The 26,530-nt window shown below is 48.8% G+C and overlaps 1 protein-coding gene across 1 annotated transcript in view; it reads left to right on the plus strand.

Annotated features, from left to right (window-relative positions):
- The window catches only part of APCDD1 (APC down-regulated 1), a 33,150-nt gene extending 12,476 nt beyond the window's left edge, over nt 1-20,674 (plus strand). The window contains exons 3-6 of the mRNA XM_032310056.1: nt 1,157-1,340; nt 4,327-4,858; nt 16,747-17,068; nt 18,546-20,674. Of these exons, the coding sequence (XP_032165947.1) occupies nt 1,157-1,340; nt 4,327-4,858; nt 16,747-17,068; nt 18,546-18,997 (1,490 nt within the window). The 3' untranslated portion in view covers nt 18,998-20,674. The remainder of the gene's footprint in view (nt 1-1,156; nt 1,341-4,326; nt 4,859-16,746; nt 17,069-18,545) is intronic.
- The last annotated feature ends 5,856 nt before the right edge of the window (nt 20,675-26,530 follow it).

Here is a 26,530-nt window from a genome sequence, read left to right on the forward strand (position 1 = left end):
AAGGATGAGTAGGCTTTCAGATTGTAACTCAGCTGGCCACGCTTTCCTCCGAACAGGGGCTGGTGGCTATTTTGCATTCCTTTAAGTGTCTGCCAACCTAAACTGCTTATACTGAAGATGAACTGAGTCAGAATATTCCTTTACCTGTGGAAAATAAAAATATGTAGTCTTCTTGGAGTTATTCTTAATTTAGAACCCTGTATTAGCCCTGCCTTTCTGGGTGTGAGGGGCTGGAGTGGGAAGGTAATTGGGGAAAAATGTCCCCCACGTCCCCCACTGAAGGGGGGTATATGACTTATGCCCCACTGATGGGCAGCCCTGTAGAAGGTGTCTATCCAGAGACAGAGAGAACCAGAAGATGCCCGGCTTGCGGGGAGCCGCGGGGAGCCGCTGGGAGCCGAGCCAGGGAACAGATGTCAGTTAGGAGCCCTCTGAGTTATTCCTGGGCCTTTTTCCGCTCCAGCAGAATTCCCCTTCCACTGAGGCTGGTCTCCACGCTCTTGCCCCTCCTCACCTTAATGTGTCACCGCACAAGACCACCCTTCCTGCCGACCCCTTTCTTACGCCTCCGTTGAGTGGCTTTGGAACATATTCATTTCTCTCTTCAGCCCCTGTTACATTCATTTGTCTGCACTGTAAGCTGCTCCCTTAGATGCACCGTTTTATGTGCCTTTGCAGAGAGGCACAGGTTTGAGCTCACCCTTTGCCAGGAACTAGACAAGAGATCTCCCAGGAGTCCGCCTTGTCTCCCTGGGCCTCGGTTTTCCTGGCTCTCCCACCTGGGAAATACATCCCCCTTTGAGATGTGAACTCCAGGAGAGCAGAGGCAGTGATCAACCTGGTGGGGTAGGAGTGCGTTTCCCACTTGCAGTGATTTCTTTTTAAATCATTTTTTAAAAGATTTTATTTATTTATTTGAGAGAGAGATACAGAGAAAGAGCAGGAGCAGAGGGGAGAGGCCAAGGGAGAGAAGCAGACTCCCCGCTGAGCGAGTAGCCGGAGATCATGACCTGAGCGAAAGGCAGACACTTGGCCCACTGAGCCACCCAGGCGCCCCCGCCACTTGCGGCGATGACTTGTCAAGGAGGCCGTTTCTCAGCCTGACTCCTGTGTGCTGCAAGATCTCCCTTCAGCAAAATTCCACTTTTTTTTTCAGGGCTGGGAGAGGGCTCTGCTCTCCTTCATCCAGACAGCAGATCCTATCCTCGGTCCGTAGAGAAAAGTGCCTGGAGGGCTTTCAAGGAATCGCAGTGCCATCACATGCTCAAACATCTCCACAATGGCGCCAGGATCACCGTGCAGATGCCGCCAGCGATCGAGGGCCACTGGGTGTCCACTGGGTAAGAGGGTTGGGGCTGGACCAAGGTGGGGAAGTTGGAGGGTCGGGGTGGACCAGAGAGCACACAGCTGTGGAAGGCCTTCCTCGGGGCTTCTCAGATGCCCAGAGACGGTATCCTATCTGTAATGGTGCATGTGTTATCTAAGTTCTAACTAAAAACCAAGCAACACTTTGAGACTCCAGTGGGTAAAGCATGGAGCTCAGGACTTTAGAAAGGTTAGCCAAAGCAGAGATGATGCTTACCACTGTTAACCACAGGCTGTGAGTGAATGGGTCCTTGTTTACGGAACGCTCCTGTATGAAAAGAAACCATTAGCAAGTGAAATTAGGAGTCTGTGTTTCACCAAGGCTGAAACATGACTTGCAAGCTTCTGAGGGTCTAAATATTCTAGCCATATTCTGGTAATTTAATATATGGCTTCAGGGTTCTAAGAGTACGTGGAGAGGTACTCAGGCTACCTCTACCATACAGGGCGTAGTTCTTGGACTCTCCCAGGCTACAGAGCTGAGATTTATCCCAGTTTGAGCTCTGGCTTATCTTCCATTAGAGCTTTTAAAAATAGCCTAGAGGCAGACCTGCAGTTTTTCCCCTACCCATTAAATTTTTGAGAATTAACAAGGCTCACTCTGGGATCTGATCACTTCTCCCTTGCAGCCTCCCGGGTACCCTGGGGAGGGATCAAATGCACACAGAGAAGAGAAAAAAAGGAATTTTTATAAGATGATGAAGACCCAGAGGTGCCCCCCCCCCAAAGAGGGGGTTTCTTAAAATAACCGCATGATAAATATTTGCACAATCTTAATGTGATGTACTTTTAAAGAATTTATCATCTTATTCAAACACCTATTTATTGAGTGTACAAATATTTACGGTGTGCCCAGCACCATTCTAGATTTTGTGCGTCTAGCAGTGAACAAAACAAGACACGATCCCTGTCTTTAGGAATTTTACAAATAAACATACAAAGAAGTACTATGAAGAGGGAAAAAAACAACAGGTGCTAAAGGAGGATACCAGGGGCCTTATTTTAGGACGGGGGTGGGGTCAGGAAAGGCTACCAGAGGAAAGGACACTTGAGCTGGGATGTCCTTAGCTGTGCAAAGACTCAGGGACGAGGTTTCCATCTGGAAGTACTAGCAAAGACTGGGTTGGAGAAGCAACTGACCAGGAGTCCTTGTAGCAGGGGAGTAGTAAACCCCGGTGGAGGGACTGGGGCGGGAACGGTGAGGCAGGGCAGCTCCAGATGAGGCTGCCGGGGAGGGCAGGGACAACTCCAGAGCAGATCTGGCCTGATTGGGGTTAGAACTGGACGGTCATTGAGGATTTCGCAGCATGGACCATGCTTAAGACACGATCCAGCTTTCACATGAGGCTGGATCCAGCTTTCACTCTGGCTGCAGTGCAGTAAATGGATAGTAGAAAAAGTGAGAGGATGACCAATTAAAAGATGGTTGTAACAGGTGCATCTAGAGATGACAACATGTAGGTGAGGGCGTGGCAGGCCGGTGCAGTGCCTGAGGACTTGAGATACGTTGAGCCCTGAGGCCAGGCAGCACACCTTCAGGGCCCTTACGAACAGACCACAATTACAGGCTCTCGCGGGACAGGGCCTCCTTCAGAGTGGGGAGGACCTTTGCAGCCCCTCTCATGCCTTCTCTGCAGAACGCTGGGCTCACGGTTCCACCGAGTGTCTTCTGAGCATGCGCCCTCCCCGGACGTAAGACGACAGCCTTTCCCAGAAGCAGGTGTCTGCTTGGAGTGATGTTTACCTTTCAGCAGTGTGTTAACTGAAAAATGGAAGTGTTTAGCAGTTTTGAAAATAACAGGTCTTTGGGATTTCAGCTCAAACCATGCTGAATCTGCTCAAACCATAATTTCTATAAATAATGCATAGTAAATATATATGTAATATACTATATGTATATTACTGAGTTCTGATATTATATCATTATATTTTATATATGTGTAAATATATATATATATATATATATATATATATATATCACAGACTCGAGCAGAGTTATAAGGCCAAACCTGATGGATGTAAGTCATGATGTAACTGAGATTCTGATCTACTGGAGAGTTCCAGAGGTTGGATTCTGTGGTGGGTATGTTGGAAGAAGCCTGCCAGCGCTTCCCTGGTATGGGCTGGGCTGCAGCCATAGGAACGGGCCTCATGTAGGGCAGTGATCAGTTCCTGCTGGCCATATGTGCCCTGTAGACCTAGTCCATGTATTTCTGGCCAGCGAACCTAGCATTGATCTAAGGCCACAGCAGAAAACCACTTTGTCATTGCCATTTTGTCAATCAGCACAAACAAAGGGAACCCTTAGTTCTGTTCCGTTAGCTTTGCTTTCACTAATGGACCCTTTTCCCCAGTAGAGGGAAAATTCATTTTCATGAGATGAGAGGGTGAATTTCCACTTGCCCCTAAGAGACTTCTCCCCAGACTAGACTCCATGGCAGAATGACAGACATCCGGCACCCGCCCGCTCTAGACAAGGACCATAAAACGGAAGTGTTCAGAGTATCAACTCTTTTTGAGCTGGCATAAGGAGCCTTCCTTCATAGGCCAGCACCACTCTTCCTGCTTTCCACAGGAAAGACCCTTCTCTGAAGTCAGGCCCCCAGGGGAGAGTGAGAATGGCCGGTTGGGGCTCTGGTGGCTTGTTCCTACAACGAATAAAGACTGTGGTATAGAGAGATTAGGAACACTGCTTGGAGCCAGACTGCCTGGATTCATGGTCTGGTTTTTCTCCTGGTTACATGGCCTGGGGGCACTTTCCCTAATCTCAGGCCTTGGTTTCTGCACTGTGCAGTGGAAACGATACCTCCTTTAGCCCTAGGTCGTTGTGAGGAGTCAATACATGGGTGTCTGTGAAGGCACAGAACAGTGCCTGTGACCCTGGTTTCTTGACACCATAGCGAATCTGCCCCTCACTGCCTTTGGGCTTGAAAACGTCTTCCCTCCCTTTTCCTCCTGCAGCTGTGAAGTGAGGTCGGGCCCAGAGTTCATCACAAGGTCCTACAGATTCTACCACAATAACACCTTCAAGGCCTACCAGTTCTACTATGGCGGCAACCGGTGCACCAGCCCCACCTACACCCTGGTCATCCGGGGCAAGGTCCGCCTGCGCCAGGCCTCCTGGATCATCCGCGGGGGCACCGAGGCCGACTACCAGCTGCACAACGTGCAGGTCGTCTGCCACACAGAGGCTGTCGCCGAGAGGCTCAGCCAGCTGGTGAACCACACATGCCCGGGTTTCGTGCCCGCCGGGAGCCCCTGGGTGCGGGACGTGCCCTACGACCTGTGGCGGGAAGAGAACGGCTGCGAGTGCACCAAGGCCGTGAACTTCGCCATGCACGAGCTGCAGCTGATCCGGGTGGAGAAGCAATATCTGCAGCACAACCTGGACCGCCTGGTGGAGGAGCTCTTCCTCGGAGACATCCACACGGACGCTTCGCAGAGGACGTTCTACCGGCCGTCCAGCTACCAGCCCCCCTTGCAGAATGCCAAGGTACCCCACAGCTGACCGCACTCGGGACCCGCGGGCAGGTCTTTGTGAAGTAAGATGAGCGAGCCATGGGGAGGCATGGCGGTGGGGTCCGTAGGGACCTCTGTGAGGTGACCAGCGTCACAGGGGAGATTGCAGAGGGCCGCCCAGGGAGGGACCCGCAGCAGAGTCCGGACACCCGGCTGGGCCACCTGCTTGCTCTGCCATGGGGGTGCTGTGCTTTTCTGCATGATGTGGGTAATGGCAGCGGGCTTGTTGGTGTGCTAGGGGCCCTGGTGGTGGTTCTAGCATATTCCGAAGGCTCTCCTCAGCTCTAACACTCCACAAACATCTTTGGTTCTGAAAGGAAAGCACAAAGGCAACATGGAGATGTTAGAACCATGCTTGGGAGAGATGCCACTGGCAGGAGTGATCCCGGCCCTAGGGGAGAGGGCGAGGCAGCTGAGGGGAATAGGAAGGGTGCTCTTGTAGGCTGCAGAGCTGATAGTCTCCGACCCCCACTACTGCTTCTGGTCTTCCCAGCGAACCCCTGAGGCAGATATGGCTGCCCCCTTAGGCAGAAGGGAGAGGTAGCGGAGATTCAGGGGTTTGTCTCTTTTGCCTGGTGTCACCCAGGCGGTGAGGTTCTGCACTGGAACTAGATCCCAGACCGCCTTCTCCAGACCCCACGTTCTTTCCATTCAGCAAAGTGAAATGTAAAGTCACTGTGATCCCCGGGGGAGGACGGAGTGGGGCAGGAAACAATTAAAACCTTACAATGTTCTTTTCGTGAATGATAGTCCAGTAATTATATTTGGAATTCACAAAACATTTCCTTTCCATGGGCTCAGGATCCAATGTCAGCCTGTAGCACCATCTTCTACCACAGAAGTCAGGGAAGCTCTAGGCAGGGAGGGGCATGCAGGGAGGGCGTCAAGGGAGATTTCTCCTGTGGCCGCCCGCACCCCCGCCACCATCCGACTGGCTTCCGTGGAATCCTCTCTCCAACAAGGACTCTCTAAATGAGGGGCCCTGTTTGACTTTTGTTTGATGGTTTATTCATTATTTTAATCTTTTCTTTCTTTATTTTTTTTTTTCTTAGTCCTTTGAGCTTATTTATGACTGGTAGAGATATCCCAGAGTACCTCTCCTGCCAGAGACCACTCGGTGTTATCTTCTGTTTATCTGTGTTATTGTGAGCTCCTGTAATGAAAGTCGCCTTTATTCTAATTGTGGGAAATCTGCTGAGGAAGCCCACTTGGCCAAGACTCCTTCCTCTGGATGCGCCTCACCAGGGACGGTCCCCGTGTGTGAGGTGAAGCCAGACCGGGGGCCCTGGGCCCCAGACCCAGCCCTCCCTGGGCTCACAGCATGACTCTGGGCGCCAAACGGGAGTCAGGGCTCCTACATTCTGCCTCGAGATTCCAGATGCGCTGAGGAGGAAGAGGGGAACAGGGCAGTGAGGGAGAGCATGGCCTTTCTGGTCTGTCTCCATCCCAGTATCGCCCTGGGATGCCCCAGGCCTCCTCAGGAGGGGTAGGGAGCAGAGAAGCTGAAGGTGCACCCATTCCACGGGTCACACAAAGGCATCCAGAGGACAGTGGCCATAGGTGGCCCCTAGGCAAGGGCATGGTCTGTTGGGGGAGGGGCAGATAGGACTCATGGTCTCCCTGTCCATCCTGAGATGCTTCCACATGGAAGCTGGTCCAGAGTTGGTGCTGAACACTGCAGCTGAACAGCACTTCTCTTGATCAAAATCTCTGGTGCAAGAGAGCAGCAGGGTAAAGGAGCTCTTCGTCTGAACATTTGGCTTCCTCTGAGTCCGGTCTAGCCAACTTTTAAATTATCTCTGGTAATGGGAGGTAAGAATGTCATGAATAAAAATGGCCCACAGATAATCCAGAAACTTTCTGTCAGCCAGCAGCTCCAGCCCAGTCCTTTCTGCGTCTGCTCGCCCTCCAGCAGAGACACTAACAGGCAGCGAAGGGCCAATAGGCAGGAGCAGTGAGGCAGGGAACTGAGTAAGGAGGAGGCAGTCTGAGGGAGGAGGCAGGTGCCGTCCCGGAGCTGTCTGGGCTGGAGTCTGGCTGCTCTTCCGGCCACACCTGACCTTGGATTAGTCCTTTGCACACACTCAGGTTCACTTTCCTTTTCCTCAACTGCAGACACACATGGAAGCTCTTTTTAGGACTGAAAAGAAAAAAGGACAAACCCTAATACCCTTCTTTTCTTACGTCCGTTCCCTCACTCTGATCTTCCGGTGGCTGCCCGGTCAGTAGGCTTGATATGTAAAATCAGTATTCCTAAGACTTGCAGCTCTGCAAGATTCTCTCCCACTCCCTCCCCAGGCCCGTAGGAGGCATTTCTCCTGCTGTCAGTCGACTCCCTGAACAGAGCCTGTCTGTTGGGAGAGCAAAGGCACACACTTGTGGTTCCTGGAGGAAAAATGTCTTGACCATGAGTTATTACCATTGGCATAAGGACTAAGGATGATAGTTGTAAGACTGACCTTAGAATTTTTATAAACACAAAAGTGGGAGACATGCTTTTTTTAAAAAAAACAAAAACAAACAAAACAAAAAAACACTGTCTGGATAAACTGGCGAGAATGCAGACTTTGGAGATGGTAGCCAATCCTGGAGTCCACTTCTCCTGTGGCCATCAGCTGCGAGGTGCTGAGGTGGCATTGTCTGACCTTTGGGAGCCTTGATTTTTTTTCCCATAAAGTGGTAAGAATAGAAGAGTCAACTGGATTAGTGTGCTGAATGCTATCTGCCATCTGGATAAAACCCTTCACCGAAGTTCCTGTCTTGCCCACTCCTGGAGTAGGTAGCTCTTCTGGGCAGGTGTCTCCTGGAGGGATGACAATGACAATGACATTGACCAGGGGTCTCCAGGTGTTTGATGATGCTTCACCATGAAGCATCTCCTCTCATTTTCTCCTCCCCTCCCTACTAAGGCAACTGTGAAGACATTGACCCAGATACTTAAAAGGGAGACTCTCTAAACCCTAGGCCCAAGGTCATGATTTAAGAAATTTTAAGGATAGAAAGAACCTTGGGCATACTGTTAAATACAAAACAAAAGAAGAAGAAGATCATCTAGAATAGTGTGAACAGTGTGATACCATCGTGTGGAACTAATCATGGGAGAAGAATAAGGTAAATTTACAAAGGAGGCAGTATTTTTGGAAGCGCACATGAGAAACATGACAGTTGCCTCTGAGAAAGGGAACAGTTGGGGGACAGTTGGACTGCAACTCATCACTGTATACCTTTTTTGTACCTTTTACGTTTTGTGCCATGATCTTGTATTGTCCAAACAGAGTCACCATGCAAGAAGGAAATAGATTTTGGAAGCCAGGGCTCTGAGGCTCAGAGGGGAGCTGTGGCCACCGCCAGAGCTTGTGGCAGGGCTAGGAGGAGGACCCAGGCGGCCGTCCAGGGCCAGTGTGTGCTGCCATCTGCTTCTGTAGCCAGCCTGCACGGCCACGGGTGTCCTTCGAAGGCCAGTGAGGTCTGCATGGCTCTGGGAGCTGAAAGGGCCCCTTCTTCTCTTGTTGTCCCTGGCATTGAACATCTTGGCCCACAGCATGCTGCAGAGTCCTCAGGAAGTTTTTAGATCCCTCCACAGGACAGCTCTGAGAAGGAAGAAGCGGACTTCGCCATTGGTGCCTTTCCGGACTCAGCGCAGGCAGAGCCCCAGGTGCTCCCCACCCACTGGCCAGTGGCAGGTCGCCTCACCCGCTGGGAACTGGGAACGGGAAGGAGGAGGGCTGGGAACGCATCCGGAGAGACCACACTCCCCCCCTGCCACCCGCCTCTTTGAACTTTTTGCCTCCTCTAATTGCTGGTCCATAGAGACCTGGCTGAAAATTAGTTTAAATGCTAAATTGAGTTTGAAACCACTCATTTCAGCCCCTTTGGAAACGGGACACCATGTAAAAATAGAAACTTTAAATCAACTTGTTTTTCTAAGCTTTATACAGCTTTGCTGTGAGGTTCAGAGCCCTTTGGCAAATGCATCCTGTTTGAAGAGAATCAGGTGTGCTAGGAGGATTCTTCCAGGATGAAATTGGCTACTCTTCACTAGGAAAATCAAGACCACATAAAATAACCCTCCAAGAAGATGGTTTCCCTCAACCGAGTTTCCCATCAGGGCAGCCATCGCCCTCTGCTTTTCGTGCAGTTGAAGGGTGAGCAAGCCGAATTCTTTCAGTGGTAGAATCAAATAGTAATTAAAAGCAAATGATCACCGGGGTTGTTGAGGATGCCAAGAGCCTCGGGATCAGACTTGTAAGCAAATGGAATTGGTCTCTCTCCAAAACCCTGCACTGATTTAGCCACAGCATCATAAATCAGAGAGGTTGTCTGAAACCAGACAACCTTCCCCAAGCCATGCATCTCCAATATTCTGCCCCAGCGCGTTCCACAGCCCCTCTGGGGAAGACAGGCACCGAAGTATTTTCAAGAGTCGCTGAGCACTAAAAATGAAGAAGGTGATACTCCCGTGCTTTCGCTCTTGAATTCTGTAGAAACCTCTAGACTGCGAACGAGCGTTCGTTTTTGAGGAGCTGGCCTTTCCAAGCCTTTTCAGAGTCTGTGAGACTTTCTGTATCAGGGACATCTGAGGCACCATGGGTCAGGTGGCCACGGGCAGTGCACTTTTCTGCCCATGCCCAGGAGCCGGCTCTGCCACAGGACGGGGTTGGGGAGGAGCTCTTCAGGTGAGTGTTTGGCGGGCTTCTGGGGCAGGGGCCTGGGTGAGTGAGCATCACAGGACTAATGGCAGGAGGAACTGGGGAAGGTGGTTGTGGAAGAATTTGCCTGCCTTCTCTTTCTGCTCTGGAGGGAGAGGAAAGGGGTTTGTGGAGATGACAGGGACCAGAAGAGGTGGTAGAGGACCAGTGAATTCAGGGAGTCGTGACCTAATCCAAAGCCTGTCTCACATCAAAGAGGAATCCTAAAGAAAAGTGTGGCCCTGCTCCCCAGGGCTGGGTGTTTACTACAGAGCAGCCAATATTGCACATGGTTGGAGAAGTCATAATTGACGATGGGGGTTGGGGTCATGGGGTCTTGACTTGGAAAGGCTTGCCTGTGTGGACCTTTGATTTGGGCCAAAGTATGAAGTAGCGTGCCTTCGATCTCTGTTCCCCACAGCTGCTGGCATCTACATTCTTTGCAGAAACAGTTCGTTACGTTTCTTGACTCCAGAGCATTTCAGCAGATAAACAGACATGCAAGGTTGCTTTATTTAAGGAGTTAGCCGACCAGGAAATACTTGTTGTCAGGGACAGGATAAGTGGTAAACAGTTCATCCCTTAAAAGGCAAGAGAACCCAGAGGACGGAGTGAGAGCCCCGGGCGTGCCGGAAGTCAGCCGTTCAGTCTGGAGTAGGCCTGTAGCGTGCAGGGGGGCCGGCTGGGCACTGGGGAGAGCGTGCAGGAGAGGAAGAGGGCCTGACCTGGGCGGGGGGGCGGGGGGAGGCAATCTGGATTTACAGTAGATTTAATGTCATTATTACAGGGAACCTACTTTAACTATTGAAATGAATTTAAATTGACAGTGGAAGACACAATCAAGTAAAAACATCAATCAGAAATTTTTTTCCAAAACCGTTCATGAGGAACTTTGTTTTAAAGAATTGGCTTCTCGTGGCCCTTTCTGGCTGTTGAGTCTGTACACGATGTATGTATATAGGCAAAGGTGGAAGCAAACTTCTCTTTGGATGATTTCCTAATGTTCTGTAAACTGGAATGGCCTTTGTGAGCTAACTTCTTAGCTTCTGAACTTCTTAGAAAACCTCTTTTTAGAAAATGATGTGTTGCTTCCAGCGAGCCCCCTCCCCTGCCCCCAAGTGCCCCTTAACTCCAGGATAGTGTTGGGTTAACTTTTGTCTCACTGAGCGGTCAGGAGACAAATGTGAAGCCTGAGACATTGGCAGCTCACACTTCTTATGTCCTTCCATTCTCCTTTCATTCCCCCATCCCTTCGTGGCTACTAACAGCCCCGTCCAGCTCCTAAAACCGCTGTTGGAGAGACCCAACAGGCGTGACCATGGCTATTCCACATCCTCCTGAAAGTGGAATCATCGTGACCCATCGAGGTGGTCAAAATGAGCCCAGGTTCATGAATTCCTGCAACCCAAGATCTGAAATGCACCCCAGGAGGCCCCTTCCACAAGGCTGTCTGTCGGCTTTCATCATTTGCGATGACTGCTGCCTACTCTGTTCATACTGTTAAAGAGTCAGTGACAACATTCTAGCAATCAAGTCTGCCACGCTCCCCCAAATGTCATGAGAGAGTACTCTGGTCTTGACCTCCAAGAGCTTGGAGAGATTCTTCTCCAGTGAAATAGAGAGGCTCCAGGAAGGCTATGTGTGTAGAAATAACTACAGTAGAAATGCAATCAAATGCAGAGAGAATTGCTATTGTAAAAAAAAAAAAAAAAAAAGCTTTTAGCTTCAGTCATTGGCAGGTCTCTTCCTGAGAAACATGAATGTGTTTTTGATCCCATGGAAGGAAACTCTGTGAAAGGAAGTTTCCATCATCTGTTCCCATTTCTCCTCCTCCTTGGGCAAAACTTTTAGCCCAAGAAATGTTTTATTCATCCTGCTTCTCTAGTTGATCAGTTCACGGCAAGATGATATCAAGTAATTTCTTCCGTTCTGGGAAGAGGCTGGAAACAAGTGGATACTGTCAGCAAATGTTGTTGGTGAACCATCTCTCCAGAAATAAATGTTGGCAGGGAACAGGAGGGAGCCTGGAGAATCTCTGTCAGTCATCGGCCAGAGAAGACCTTTTCTAGGGACCAGTGTCCTTGATAGACATCTGTTCTCAGCCTGAGGGGCGGCCTGGGGCCCGGGGATAGCACTCAGCAAGCCCAAGACCAGAGTATGTTCCAGACTCTACTTTTGGCTTGTAAACTTATCTGGGCCATGTTATTCTCTCTCTCTGTGCCTTGGTGGCCCCATCTGTAAAAGTGTACTCATGGTCTCTTCAAGAGGTCGTAAAGCTAAGGGGGTGGTGTACCTGAACTTGCTCAGTCTCATTGTGCTGGACAGGAATTGGAATGCAGAGTGGGCAAAACCCTACTCTTTGCTAGAACATTGCACACTTATGAAGTTGAAGGTTGATTGTCATTTTTTGAATAAGTTTGATTATCTTCTTTTAGGAAATTAATTCCATGGGGACTTGTTTTTCTCCCCTCCTCCTTCAAAATTAAAGCTTTTTATAGTTGTTGTGAAGAGTAGCAACAAAGAAACACATTCTGGTCCTGCTGCTTTAACCTTGGGATCTTCTGTGTCCAGAAACCCTAACTTTAAAGTAGCTCATTCTAAGATCCCAGAGAAGGGAGGGAGGTAGAAGCCCAGTGGGAGAGCCTACAAAAGTATAGCTTCTCAGGAGAATCAGTATGAGAGCACGGACCTTAAAAGAGGAATTTCATAAAGCAAATAATATTTCAAAGTACACATCACTCTTCATGTCAGGAAACTCTTCCCATTTATTCTTTTTGAAAAGCTACTATTTATTTATTTATTTAAGATTTTTTATTTGAGAGGGGCACCTGGGCGGCTCAGTGGGTTAAAGCCTCTGCCTTCGACTCAGGTCCTGATCCCAGGGTCCTGGGAATGAGCCCCGCATCGGGCTCTCTGCTCAGCAGGGAGCCTGCTTCCCCATCTCTCCGCCTGCCTCTCTGCCTACTTGTGATCTGTCTGTCAAATAAATAAATAAAACCTTAAAAAAAATTTGTATTTGAGAGAACACAAGCACAGGAAGCGGCAGGCAGAGGGAGAAGCAGACTCCCTGTTGAGCGGGGAGCCCAATGCGGGGCTCGATCCCAGGACTCCAGGCTCATGACCCGAGCCAAAGACAAAAGCTTAACCAACTGAGCCACCCAGGTGCCCCAGAAAGCTGCTATTTTAAGAAAAGCATCTGCAAGAAGAGAAAATTTAGAGCCAGAATATAGGCCTTAATTTCTGCTTCCACGTAATTGTTCCTATAGGTCTTTCAAGTTTTATTTAAGCCAAGGATGGTGGGAATGAAGAGCATAAATTAGATTTTTTTTTAAAAAAAATCTGTCCATACAACAGAGAGGTTTCCCCCTTATCTAACCATGGCTAAAACTGTCTGGTGACAGTATGCACAGAGGCCAAAAATCCCACCCATGTTTATGACCTCTTGGTTTCTTAATGGCTACTCAAGAGTTGTTACAACAGGTTACTAGTCAGTACAACAGTAACAAGAAAAACAACCCTATTACAAAATGGGCAAAGGACTTGAATGAACACGTCTCTAAAGAAGATCTACAGGTAGGCCGTTAAGCACATGAAAAGATGCTCAAGATCACTAATCATTAGGGAAATGCAAATAAAAACTACAGTGTGATCACACCATACCCATTTGATTGGCTATTATCAGAAAGAGGAAAAAAATAGTTTGTGTGCAACGATGTGGAGAAATGGGAACCCTTGTGCACTGGGGGTGGGAATGTAAAATGGCGCAGCTGCTTTGGAAAAACAATGTGGTGGTTCTTCCAGAAGTTACACGTGGGATTATGGTATGATCCAGAAACTTCACTTCTGAATGGATGCCCAACAGAACCCAAAGTGGGGTCTTTAAACAGATTGTGTACCTGTGCTCATCGCATCGTTACTCACAGTAGACAAAAAATGGAATGGTCATCAGTGGATGAATGGATAAATAAAATGTGGTACATACATACATCGAACTCTTCTTATTCAGCCTTAAAACGAAAGGAGATTCTAACATGTGCTACAATATGGGCATACCTTGAGGACATTATGCTAAGTGAACTAAGCCAGTCACAAAAAGGACAGATCCTGCTTTCACGTTTGTGAGGTACCTAGGGTAGACAGATCTATACAGACAGAAAGTAGAATGGTGGTTGCCAAGGACTGGTATCGAAAGAATGGGGAATTGGTGTCTACTGGGTACAGAGTTTCAATTTGGGAAGATGAGAAAGTTCTAGAAATGGACCGTGGCAATGGTTGCATAATATGTGATTATGCTTAGCGCCACTTAACTATGCCCTTAAAATGGTTAAAATGTTAAGTTTTACGTCATGTATATTTTACCATAATAAGAAAAAGTAGGAATTTAGCAAGACCAGTAGCTAAGGGCCAGATTCCTCCCACTCCATACCACTCCATCCCTAAATTCTCACAGACCCAGCTGATGGATGGCAAGCTTCCCTTGCCTGTGGCTTTTCTCTGCTGACAAGCAGAAATGCTTCAGCCGGGTCCCCATCTCCGAGGTCAGACCTCTGTGCCATTGTTCTTAAGAGCACCACGTGAACGCCACATGCTACCATGGCACCTTTCCGAGAGAGCCTGGGCCCGAGGGCTGTGCCCACCTCCTGTCACCGAGCCTGTTCTGGTTCTGACGGAAGAGCGCTTGATCCCTGGTGTTACGCTGGGGGCAGAAGCGCTTGTGAGAAGACCCCTATTCCCCCACCCCCTCTACCCTATCCAAGAAGCTTTCTGGGAGGTTCCCAAACTGATACTGGTATTTGAGGAGCCAAATTCTGTCAGGAAATGAGACTCCTATCTCAGAATGGCCAGAAATGAAGTGGTCACAAGTGATGTTTTTAAATCCCCGAACTACTGGGGCGCCTGGGTGTGGCAGTCATTAGCGTCTGCCTTCTCTCAGGTCACAATCCCGGGGTCCTGGGATTGAGCCCTGCATTAGGCTCCCTGCCCAGCAGGAAGCCTACTTCTCCCTCTTCACTCCCCACTGCTTGTGTTCCCTTTCTTGTTATCTCTGTCTCTTTCAACTAAATAAATTGTTTGAAAGAACTAGTCAATCAGGCAATCCCCAAACTACAGATAGCAAACCCATTTGTGGGGAATGACACGAAAGAGTTAGTGAGCACTGAGATCTCCGCAGAGATCTGTGGAGGCATGATGGCCAAGAGTCCTCTCCCACTGTCCCACTCTCCCGCTCTCTGAGATCTCCAGCCTCCTAACCAGACAACTGCAGCATCACCCTGAGTCACTGCTGGACAAGAAAAGGCCTTTGAAATCTGGATTTTTGACTCTGGGAAGCATGGGCATGCCCTCCTGGGCATTCCTGTCAGTGTCTGTTGTTAGGCCTGAGACCACACCTGTGAGCTCCCATGGCTGGGGGAGCCCAAGGCCAGTGTCCACGAGCTGTTTCCCCCGACAGTTGGCTGCACTGGTGACCCTCCCGCCACTGCACAGATCAGATTGGCCTCGTGCTTCTGTTAGCCCTGTCAGCTTTAGCACAGCTGGTGTGGGAGGGAGGGTACCAGAGACGTGGCAGGCAGCCCACAGCCCACAGGTGTCCCGTGGCTCCAATCAAACAGGCCATGGAAGGTTGGGCCCAGAACCCAGCTGTCCTACCCTCTGGACTGTGGCATTCGGAGGGGAGCCCCGAGCCCGCTGGACAAACAGCGTTTACGTGGCTGGCAGTCTCCGGCCACCTCTGCTGCTTGGGACGGTTTCTCAGCCACAGCTGTGGACAGACAGCCATCGTCGGGAGGCTGGGGGAGTGTTCTGAAGCAGACGCTCAGGGAGGCAGCCCCTGGAAGGCAGAGCTGCAGTTATCTTGATCTAGTGAAACGGCTTAAAGCTATAGAGCAGGGAGCAAGTGAAGAGACCATAAACCGCCAGGCCTCGAGGCCAGTCTCGACGTGTGCAGGCTGCCTTCACGGAGTCCTCCGCTTCTGCCCACTTGCCGGCCGCCTCCTTAAGGGCCTCCTTTGAAAGGACCCCTGCTTTACTACACAGCTCCCTTTGTCATCCTGGCAAAAAAAAAAAAAAAGAAAAGCCTGGCCTTTTTTGTTTTGTTTTGTTTCATGTGTCTCCTAATTGTTTTTAAAAGTGGAAAAAAAAAATCTGATTGTAAAAGACGCATAACATTTCCATCTTAGCTATTAGACAGGTCCAGTCCCACAGCATTAAGAACATTCACACCGTTGTGTGACTGTCTCCCCCATCCGCCCACAGACCTTTGTCATCTTCCTGACCTAAAGCTGTGTTCCCATTAAACACGAGCTCCCCATCTCCCCTCCCCCAGCCCCTGGCCACCATGATTCTACTCTCTCTATCTCTCTCTCTCTCTGAATTTGATCACTCTGGGTGTCTCATAGAAAAGGGACTGGGATTGTACGGTATTTGTCCTTTGGTATCTGGCTTATTTCACTTCGCATCCTGTCATCGGGGTTCATCTGTGTTACGGCCTGGGTCAGAATTTCTTCCCTTCTTCCAGATTGAATAATCTTTCACTGTAGGTGTGGACCACATCTTATGTCTCCATTCACCCGTTGACATGTACTGGGTGGTTTTCAAGCTTTTGGCCTTGTGATTGCACTGCTAGGAACATGGATGCGTGGCTGTCTTTTCAAGACTCTGGTGTCCTTTGGACATAAACCAGAGGAGGAACTGCTGCATCGTACTGGAATTCTTTCCCTCAGCCACTGTCCCATTTTAGCTTCCCAACAGCGGCGCACGTGGGTTCCAGCTCCCCCCCATCCTCCTTGTCCACACTGTTCTTTTCGGATTTTGTCCCTAGTAGCCATCCCAGTGGTAACCCTATAGCCTTGGTGTAGTCAAGCGTCTGGGACATGTGGTAGGATTCTAAAGAGAGTACAATTCACAGCTGACATATTTAGGTAAGTTTGGCTGATGTCAGCCAAACACATGTGCACTTGTGAGCCTACACTTAGACACACACACACACATACACACCCCACCGCCCTTCCTTCCGTGCGTGAGGGCCTACCTCCAGGTGCCTCCTGGGTTCCCAGGTAACAAATGACGGGATCCCCCCTCCCCCAGTCCCACCGTGCGCCTCATTTGAAGTCAGCACGTGTGCACTGCCCAGTCACGATGACCGAGATCTCTGCGCATGTGTGTTTCTCGTCCCCAGAACCACGACCACGCCTGTATCGCCTGCCGCATCATCCACAGGTCAGATGAACACCGCCCGCCCCTCCTGCCCCCCAAGGCCGACCTGACCGTCGGCCTGCACGGCGAGTGGGTGAGCCAGCGCTGCGAGGTGCGGCCTGAGGTCCTGTTCCTCACGCGCCATTTCATCTTTCACGACAACAACAACACCTGGGAAGGGCATTACTACCACTACTCCGACCCCGTCTGCAAGCACCCCACCTTCACCATCTACGCCAAGGGCCGCTACAGCCGGGGGGTGCACTCCTCCAGGGTCATGGGAGGAACGGAGTTCGTGTTCAAAGGTAGGGCTCCTGCCGCGACTCGCGAAGTCACAGCCCAGCCGGTGAGGAACTGAGCGGTTTGGGGACCTTTGCATTCAGGCAGAGCCTGAGAGAAAGGGCCTTTTCTTTCTTTTTTTTTTCTTTTTCTGGGACAGATGTGGGGGGAGAAATCAAGGCGTCCTTTCTGCTTCAAGGTCATCATTCACATCAGGTTCCCCTCTGTTCATAATGGGGCCGGCAGGGGCGGCTCAGCCCGTGGGCCACAGTGCAGAAGGGCCCACACGGCTCTGCACGGTGTCAGAGGTGGCCAGGGAGGACGTGACTAGGAATGAAGCCTCACGTCTGCACATTGCTTTTTTTTAAAGAGAGAACACAAGTTGCAGGGGTGGGGAGAGGGAGAAGCAGGCTTCCCGCTGAGCAGGGAGCTCAACTCGGGGCTTGATCCCCCATGTCAGGTCCTGGGGATCAGGACCTGAGCCAAAGGTAGATGCTTAACTGACTGAGCCTCCCAGGCGCCCCTACCCATTTCCTTTTTTGTATACCGTGCAGGCTGATTTTGAGCTGCCTCTGTGATAGCATCATACTTACGCTGCGTCTGTCATGCACCTGAAAGTTGTCCTGTGCCTGGAGGTGGGAGGTTTGGGGTTTGTAATGATTACTTAAGCGAGGAACATAAGGGGTGAAATTCACCAGGCTGTTATCAGCAAGGGAGGTCTTGCAGCCTCTCTTTCTAGAATTTCTTTCTGCTCTTATACATCTTTTCAAGCCGGTGTCAGTCGTATCACAAGTAACAGAGACGTAGCCCATGTACTGCGTGTGACCCCTCCTAGGGTAGCATTCCATGGTTCAGTCTATTTAATAGGAAGTATTTCTGCCAACCTGATAAGACTTAGGCCTTCTTAATCCCCCACCTAGGAAGGAAGGTTTTCTCCAGGAAGGGTGGACCTTTGCTAAATGCAGCCAAGAAAACAGCCACCTTGGCCAGGTTCCACCCTGAAGCTGCTGTGGTGCACATAAGATACAGTCCCCTGGGTTTTTTCAGAAACAGCCCTCTCTAAGTGCTGGGATTTCTGTTTCATACATTCACGCATATTTTTCTTGCTTGCAGCCTCATTCATTTTAGATGCCTGATCTGTGGGCCAATATGAATTTGCAAGGCTCCCAGCTAGGATAGGCATTCAACACCAAAAGTATTTAAAAACCTCAAAGCCCTTTTCACGAAAACAGAATTCCAGTTTGCGTTGAATATTGTGTCCATCCCAAAGACGCAGTGACACCAAAGGCAAATCCTGGGAGACGCTCTGCGTGGCAGTTTGAGTTCACGTGAAGAGCGGCAGTCACATTCACATGTGGAACTTTCCCTACTGGGGTGGGAGCTGCTCTTCAAGACTGCGACCAGTGGGTGGCCATGAGGGACTGGGTTTAGAGCTAGAGTGCTTTCTGTTACCACACGCCACACCCGGCTTGGTGTCACCGACCTGTCCTCTCTCCTTCGCAGTGAACCACATGAAGGTCACCCCCATGGACGCGGCCACTGCCTCGCTTCTCAACGTTTTCAACGGGAATGAGTGCGGGGCCGAGGGCTCCTGGCAGGTGGGCGTCCAGCAGGACGTGACACACACCAACGGCTGCGTGGCACTGGGGATCAAACTACCTCACACCGAATATGAGATCTTCAAAATGGAGCAGGATGCCCGTGGCCACTATCTGCTGTTCAATGGCCAGAGGCCCAGCGATGGGTCCAGTCCGGATAGGCCCGAGAAGAGAGCCACCTCCTACCAGATGCCCTTAGTCCAATGTGCGTCCTCTGCGCCCAGAGCCGACGACTTCTCCGAGGACCCCCAGGGTCACCAGTACGGGAGCTGGGCGCCCGAGAGGAGCGCTTGTCCCCTGCTTCTCTCTGGGCTCGCCGGCCTTTTGACTCTCCCGCACTGGAACGTCCTCAGATAGATGTTTCTTAAAAAGCGATATTTTTCCAAGCCAGGATTCCTTACAATGGACAAATTTCTTTACAAAAAAAAAAAGAAGAAGAAGAAAAGAAAAGAAAGGGCACTCCTTCTCATGATGCACTTGAGTGCCCCAGAACTGTGGCTCCCTTTCTGCTGCCAGACCCCCCTCCCTCCCAGCCTGAGTCCCGAGCAACCCTTTTTGAAGTTTCTGCTTTGAACTCTGGCCAGTGGGATCCCAGGCCGCCGGGACGCCTTCTCAAGAGTAATTGCACTTTAAGACCGCAGAGAGCGTGGAGCTCATGTGTTTGGAAGATGGAGCAGGGTGACAGCGAAGTCCTCTTCTTCTCTTCCTCATGATTATTAATCTATTTCTGAGTTACACGTAGACGGATATCAAGCTCCAGCTTTTCCTGCCACTGTCCTCCCCCGAAACTGTGTTACGACCTGGAATCCAGTGCAGATTTGGGTTAGGACCACCAGCAAAACACCTTCGATTAATAAAAAAGAGACTCAAGTGTAGATATGTATATAGGGAAAGACACATGGTTTCGCTTTACCATCCTGACAGCCTTAATGCAAAAAAAAAAAAAAAAAAAAAAAGAGGGAACCCTAGCTTTCCAATGGGGAGGGGAAAAGTATCTGTAATTAAAGGTTCAACGTAATTTAAACTATCCATTGTTTGAACTTGTGGGGAAAGGATACTCGGCGAGATGCTGGTTTCTGGGTGGTCGTGGAATGCACGCTGCTTGATGACTGCCCGGCTGACGAGGGTGGTCAAGAAAATACCAGAAGCAGTACACACAGGACCAGCAATGTACGGGATGGTGACAGTGCATTAAATGCCAACAGGACGATTAAAAAAAAAAAAAAGTGCCTGTTCATTCCAGTTTCCTCTTCGTGGGGCCCTCGTCCTGGCTCATGCTGTATCTGTCAGGATGGGCAGATGGAGCCTCGTGTGGCCATCCCGGCTACCTTCAAAGATGACTATGCAGAGACCACACTTTAATGTTCAAAGACAGTGTAGCGGGGATATCCTCACCCTGGCTGTACGAGACCCTCAGTGTGCCTGAAACCCAGGCTTCCAGTAAAGCCCCTTTATCGCCGGATGCGACATCTTGACTCTTTTTCTGTCCTGCTGTTGCCTTTGGTCTGTGGCTGCACAGGGTCTCAGGGTCACCTTCCAGAGAGTCTGTGAGCTTCTTCCTCACAGACGTTGAGAGGGGCCGTGAGTCATGTCTGCCCACATCTACTTTGGACTGTTCCAGATGGTGCTCTCTGAACACCAAGTGCTATTGCCGATAGAGACCAACGGAGGGGAGTAGCAAGTGTGCAGAAGCCTGGACAGAACCAGAAGTGAGCGTGGAAACCACAGTCAAGGTCGAGAGTTGTACTTGTATTTAAAAAATAACTTTATGAAATGCTGTAGCATTCCGTGTGGTGATGAGTTATCAGGATAGCATGGAGTCCCAAAGTGCTTTATCTTTAGAATATATTTTAAGTTGTGGGGCATACTGAGGGGGTTTATTCAAATGAAAATACTAACTTAATGTCTGCCAAGTTTAATAAACAAAGATGTCAAAAATACTCCCATAGAATACGTTTTACCTGTGGATCTATTTAATTAATGCTAACGCTAATGCTGTCTTTAAAGGATATAATAAAATTACGTGAAAAACTATTTTCACTGCTAAAGAATACCTCAGTGATTTGTCATAGAAGTGATAGACTTATAGCCATTTAATTCACAGGCACTCACCCAGACTTAGCTACTCAAACTTTTAAACAATACACACACATACACACACATACATACACACGCATGTATATCCAAATATATAGATAGGTATTTACATGTATATGATGTATGCGTATGTATATATGTCTTAGAGACAACATGACTTCATGAGATCGTATCACTTTCTGATACACCAGGAATCATTACAGAGAATGGCTGATGTATTTTACTCACAGATTATCAACACAATTCGATGTACGCCTGTCACTCGCTGTATCACCCACAAGTATCACATCTTGGTTATGTCATATTGACACAAATAAGGGTCAGTACGTTGGTGGCAGGTAGCTCCACTCTAAATCCTGGGCTTGGTGGAAGAAGGAAGTACCTAAAGGATGGCTGTCCTTGACCGCCCTGGCCAGGAACTAGACTTCCTTTCTTCCTGGGTAGCAGGCTGATGATGGTCAGGGTCAGAAAGTCGTTCCTCAGGCAACCCTTGTCAACTCCAGGTGGACCTGGACTCAGGAGCTTCCTAGAGCCTCCAGTCACCCTGTACGGAACAAAGGTAATTTGTGCAGACATGACAAATCTGGTCATCTGCATAGATGCCCAACGTCTGTGACTTCCAGGTGGTGTCCATCCTGCCATCCTGAGCAGTCCGTTGTGGCGTCCGATGCTGTGGCTGTCCACTAGGATAACTCTTAGCAGCGCCCGGCACCGAGGTTCCCTGTGCGAGAGGCTGGGGAGTCCGGGCGTCCTCGACATGGTTTCACACACACTTGTAAAAACGACTGGACTGTAAGACCTGCAGTTCTGGGTTGAAGGGAAAGCTCTCAAAAGAATAGAAGAGATTCTCCAACCCACCCCCTCCTTAAATAGATCTTGAAAACAGAGATGATGTTCAAAGCGATCCACACACATTGCAGTATTTCGTTTAGAGCGGTAACCCCCCCACACCTTCTGTCCCTATGACTTCCCAGGCGCATGATAATGGAGGGCAGCACCCCACAGATAGCATCTAAGTGGGCATTTCTGGACATTGTTCTCAAAGGAAAATGCAGACCATTCCAAGATGGCGTTAGGGGAGCAGGGATGGTGGGTGGAAACACACAGGAAGTGGACTCACTCTGACACAGAGAATTTATCTATCTGACACAGATTTTTTCTGGCCTTTTTGAGACATTGAAAGCTTTCATGAATCCAAACATCTTTCATAAGGATACACCTGCAGCAAGAGGAAATAAAGGTAGCTTGGATAAATGTTTCTCACTGATTTCTAGACTCTTGAGAATTGCATAAGCATTCTTTTCCTATAAGTAAGAGAATCCTATGTCCTAAGACACCAATTGAATCCTTTAAGTCCCTTTGAGGACCCAAGAGCTTTCGGCTTGCAGGGTAAATGATCTGTGCATGTCCATGGGGCTCCTATCTTAGCACGACCCCATTTTCCCTGGGGTTTCAGTAGGTAGAAGTAACACTATCACGAGAAAATACTGGGGAGGTGATGCCCTCCCACTTCTCCATTGAATGAGACCTGATGACACAGACACTTGACACAATCACAACTGCTCCAGGGGAGACCCAACACACTGGCCAAACCCAGACCTCACACTGGACAGCAGGTTGCGGGATCTAACCAGTGGCCTCTCATGGTGTCCATGGATTCATTTGGGTCTCTTGGTTTCTGACATCGCTGTACAACCACCTCTGCGACCCCTATGCCCTCTGGAACACCACCCAAGCAATTCCATGCCCCCATCACTTAATCCATCTCGTAGAGCCATTATGTTAGAATCTGGAGGCCAGAGGCTTTGTGAGTGCAGATAGCAAAAACTTTGCGAACCCAGGCCTCCAAGCTTCTTCAACCACCAGCTGCATCTTTGTCCTCCTGAGCTGGAGGGCCACTGGCAGCTTTGTCCACTGCTCAGGGACTGTTCCAGCCTCTTTAATCCGCATGAAGTCTCTCCCTCTCAAGTGATGGGAAAGACTGAGAGAGATCCTCGGCAGGTTCAGGATTGTACTTCCTGAAGACTTTAAGCTTTTGAGATCTGAGCTTTTTCTGCAGCAGATGAGGAAGCATATATAGGACAATCGGGAGAGGACATGACTTCAGAAAATCAGGTTATAATAAGCAAGAGAGGAACACTGTGTGTTAAGAAACTCATTTGCAGAATGTCTTCCCATTCCCTAAATAACGCAGTCCATGTTCTCACACACTGGGCCCAGGGTAATATGACTGCCCTGGAATCAGCTGGAAACACTGAGTTATCTCACAGAAACTGATACCTCCCATAGATTGAAAAATCGAAGTACATGTTGCATGTTGCAGTTTTATCCTCCAGCTTATTTGGTAAGTGGAGCTATAGTATATCAGAGTCCCAGCATCCCTTACGTGAAAGAGACGAGTGAATCAGCCTCATAGCACCTAAGTAGAGCATTAAAAGAAAAAAGTTCCTGAAAAGAGTGTGTCATCTCGAAGCAGAAGAGAGTATTGTGCGTTGTATTAGAAGCCAGTAGCTTGGCAGGGGAAACTCACATAGGCAAGAAGAGAGCTCCCTTCCACTGTGGCAGCCTTGCTATCCCTGAAAACAAAAGACACCTTAGTAACATATAAGACCGCTTTGCCTTCAAAGCCCTTTGCATCCATTAAGCTTTTGAAATGAATTGTCTTCCTGGTACCAGATGGAGAGCACAACAGTATGAGTACTATGTCCCATTAGAAAGATAGCATTTGTTAATAGGGTTTGTTGCCACTTACATAGGAAGAGAAGCAATCAGTATCCAGTTCCAGTGGACACTTGTGTCCATTTTCAACGCTTCGTCCACCCTTTGTCAATGTGAAGATCTTTCTGTTTTTTAATTATATGTATGTTTCACCAATCTACAAATCAATTCTCCTTTCCCACTAACTACATGTTCCAGATTAAATCTGACCCGTTGCTGAAGTGTTTGTTAAAGTAAGGCTAGCGATTAGAGCATTGGATTCCTTGGAAACCTCAACCGGCTCTAGAGAAGACCAAAAAGGCATCACTAATTTCTGGTTCTAGATGATAAAGGTGACACTTCCTGAGGTCAGCATTAGGGAATCAAAGAGTTGTTGTGGGAGCCGTTCTTTTCATGCCCCAGAATTTCAGCCTGACCTTCTCAAGCACAGCAGCCGTTTCTCGAATGCACAGTGTCTGAGGCGTTGTAACCTGTTGTTTACATCCATTATCTTGTTTCATCTTCACTACACCCTAGTACTTTACCGTTTTAAATTCTTGCGGGGAAATCCGGTTAGAGTTTGCAGAATGCTCGTCCTAACTCCCCACAAACAAGCCAGTTTTTCTTTAGGGACTTTATCACCCACCCTTCCAGAACCCGGGAGACATAGCAAAGTTGGTGAAGCATATGTCATTCCCTGATTTCAGGGGAGAGAGAGTAGAAACTAGGGTAGCGTCAGCCTCTGCTTTTAACTTTGCGAGCTCCTTATATGATCCTTACCCCCTGATCAGGCTTAGGGAAGCCCAGGGAGCCTCCCTCCTCTCAGAAGCCTTCGGGAACCATCAGGACAGAACAACGCGTGTCCTCTTTGCAACAAGTGGGCATTTTCAACCTCCAAACATCGTCAGGCTTCAGTGACCCTCAGTTCCTCAGCCAGATCTTTCCTGGTCCAAGGTCTCCAGACCAGTGAGTGAAGGTGACTTAGGGATGGGCTTCTGCATCCACGAGCACACACTTGATATTTCAAGCTCAAGGGACAGGTATTTGAGCAGCTCGGGTCAAGCCAGAGAGAGATTTAATGCACTCACTGAAACTCCTGAGAAGAAACCTGGTGTGCATTGTAAGGGATCCTCCAGGTGGAAGTACATGTACCAGTGTCCGTGCTCTCTGGGGCCAAAGTAGGTTCTAGCGAATTCTTGGAGCAGGCCAGCTTTCATCTTGGCCTTGGCTTAGCACACCATCCTGGTCAAGCCACGTCTGCCTGTGTTTATTAAATAAACACTGCCCAGGCAATCACTCCCTTGAGCTCCTCATACTTTCCTTTAGTCTTTGTACTCAAGTCAAACATTCAGCCAACGCTCCCGTTCATGGTGGGGCGGTGGTATCCTTCAGGCCATAAGCTGGTCATTTCAGACAGACAGGCTTGTCCACATCTTGAGGATGAAGGACTCAAAAGTCACGTTCAGCAAAAGAGGCCCCAAGGAATATCTAGGAGAAGCACGTATGGTAAGCGGGGCAGGATATTGTCCACTGGGCTCTCCAGGTCCAAATCCTCCACCCTTCCTGACCTGGGTCCCCACACAGATGGCAGCCATGGGCTCCCCTTATCTCCGCCATCTGACTGAAATCAGCCAAGAGGGGCATAGGCGGGCAGTCCCAGCCAAAACAGGAGGAGAGGGGTGGGGGAGTTATCCTCCAGTTTTATCCTCCGGTTATCTACCTGCTGGGTCCCTGTAGGGTCAGCTTCCAGAGCCACAGTTCCTATCTGATGATCCTCTCCAAAGAGCTGCCCTCTCTGCTCTCTTTGGAAGCCCTTCCACCCATACTTTTCATGGCTCCCCTTGGAGTACCACACTCGCCCTTGTTGTTTGTCCTTAATTTTTGGTACATTCCTTCATAAATAATAGTCCTTTCCCCTTTCTGGTGACCAGCTCTGTTTTTCTCTCTGTGTGGCTCATCGGATCATTTTAGAGGGAACACAGAAATAATGAGTTTGCCTTGTTTTTTTTTCGGAGGATGCCTTTTGTAAATGCAATCCTATAGCATTTGTCTTTCTGAGTGGCTGATTGCACTTAGCAGAATGTACTTCTAGCTCATTCACGCTATCACATTTGTAGGATTTCCTTCTCTTTGAACGCCAAGTAATATTTCGTGGTGTGCGTATACTATCTTTTGCTTACCCATTTGTCTGTCGATGGACATTTAGGTTGTTTCTACTTCTTGGTTATTAGAAATAATGCCACAGTGAACATGATGTGGGTGGCTTTTTGAGATAATGATTTCATTTCCTTTGAATAAATACCCAGAAGTGGAATTTCTGGAGCAGATGGTAATTCTATTTTTAATTAACTGAGGAACCACCATTTTATTTCCCACAGGGGTCACACCATTTTACCTTCTCATCCACAGTATACAAGGGTTCCAATTTCTCCACCTCTTTTCCAACACTTGTTAGTGGTTTGTGGTGGTGGTAGTGGGCAGGGGGGTGGTTTCATAGTGACCATCTAAGCATGTAGAATGCGATATTTCATTGTGGTTTTGTTTGCATTTCCCTGACAATTTTAGTATGTTTATTGGCTATTTGTATATCTCTTTGGAGAAATGTTTATTTAAGTCCTTTTCCCATTTTTAAAATTCAGACTATGAACTTTTTGGAGCAGTTTAAAGTTCACAGCAAAATTTTGGGGTAGGTACAGAGATTTCCCATATACCTCCTGCCCCCACACATGCACAGCCCTCCCTCCCATCCCCCATTACCCACATCTGGACACCAGAGTGGTACATTTGTTAGGACTGATGAACCTACATTGATATGTTGTTATCATCCAAAGTCCAGAGTTTACCTTACAGTTCACTCTTGGTGTTGTACATTCTATGGGTTTGGCCAAACATACATAATGATGTACACATCATTATAGTGTCACACAGAGTATTTTCATTGCCCTAAAAATCCTCTATGTTCTGCCTATTCATCCCTCCCCCATTCTATCCCCCCCCAAGCCCCTAGCAACTACTGATCATTTTACTGCCTCCATAGTTTTACATTTTCCAAAATACCATGTAGTTGGAATCATACAGTATGTAGTGTTTTCAGAT

This window comes from Mustela erminea, chromosome 13, assembly GCF_009829155.1.
Source record: "Mustela erminea isolate mMusErm1 chromosome 13, mMusErm1.Pri, whole genome shotgun sequence".
NCBI classification, from domain to species: Eukaryota; Metazoa; Chordata; class Mammalia; order Carnivora; family Mustelidae; genus Mustela; species Mustela erminea.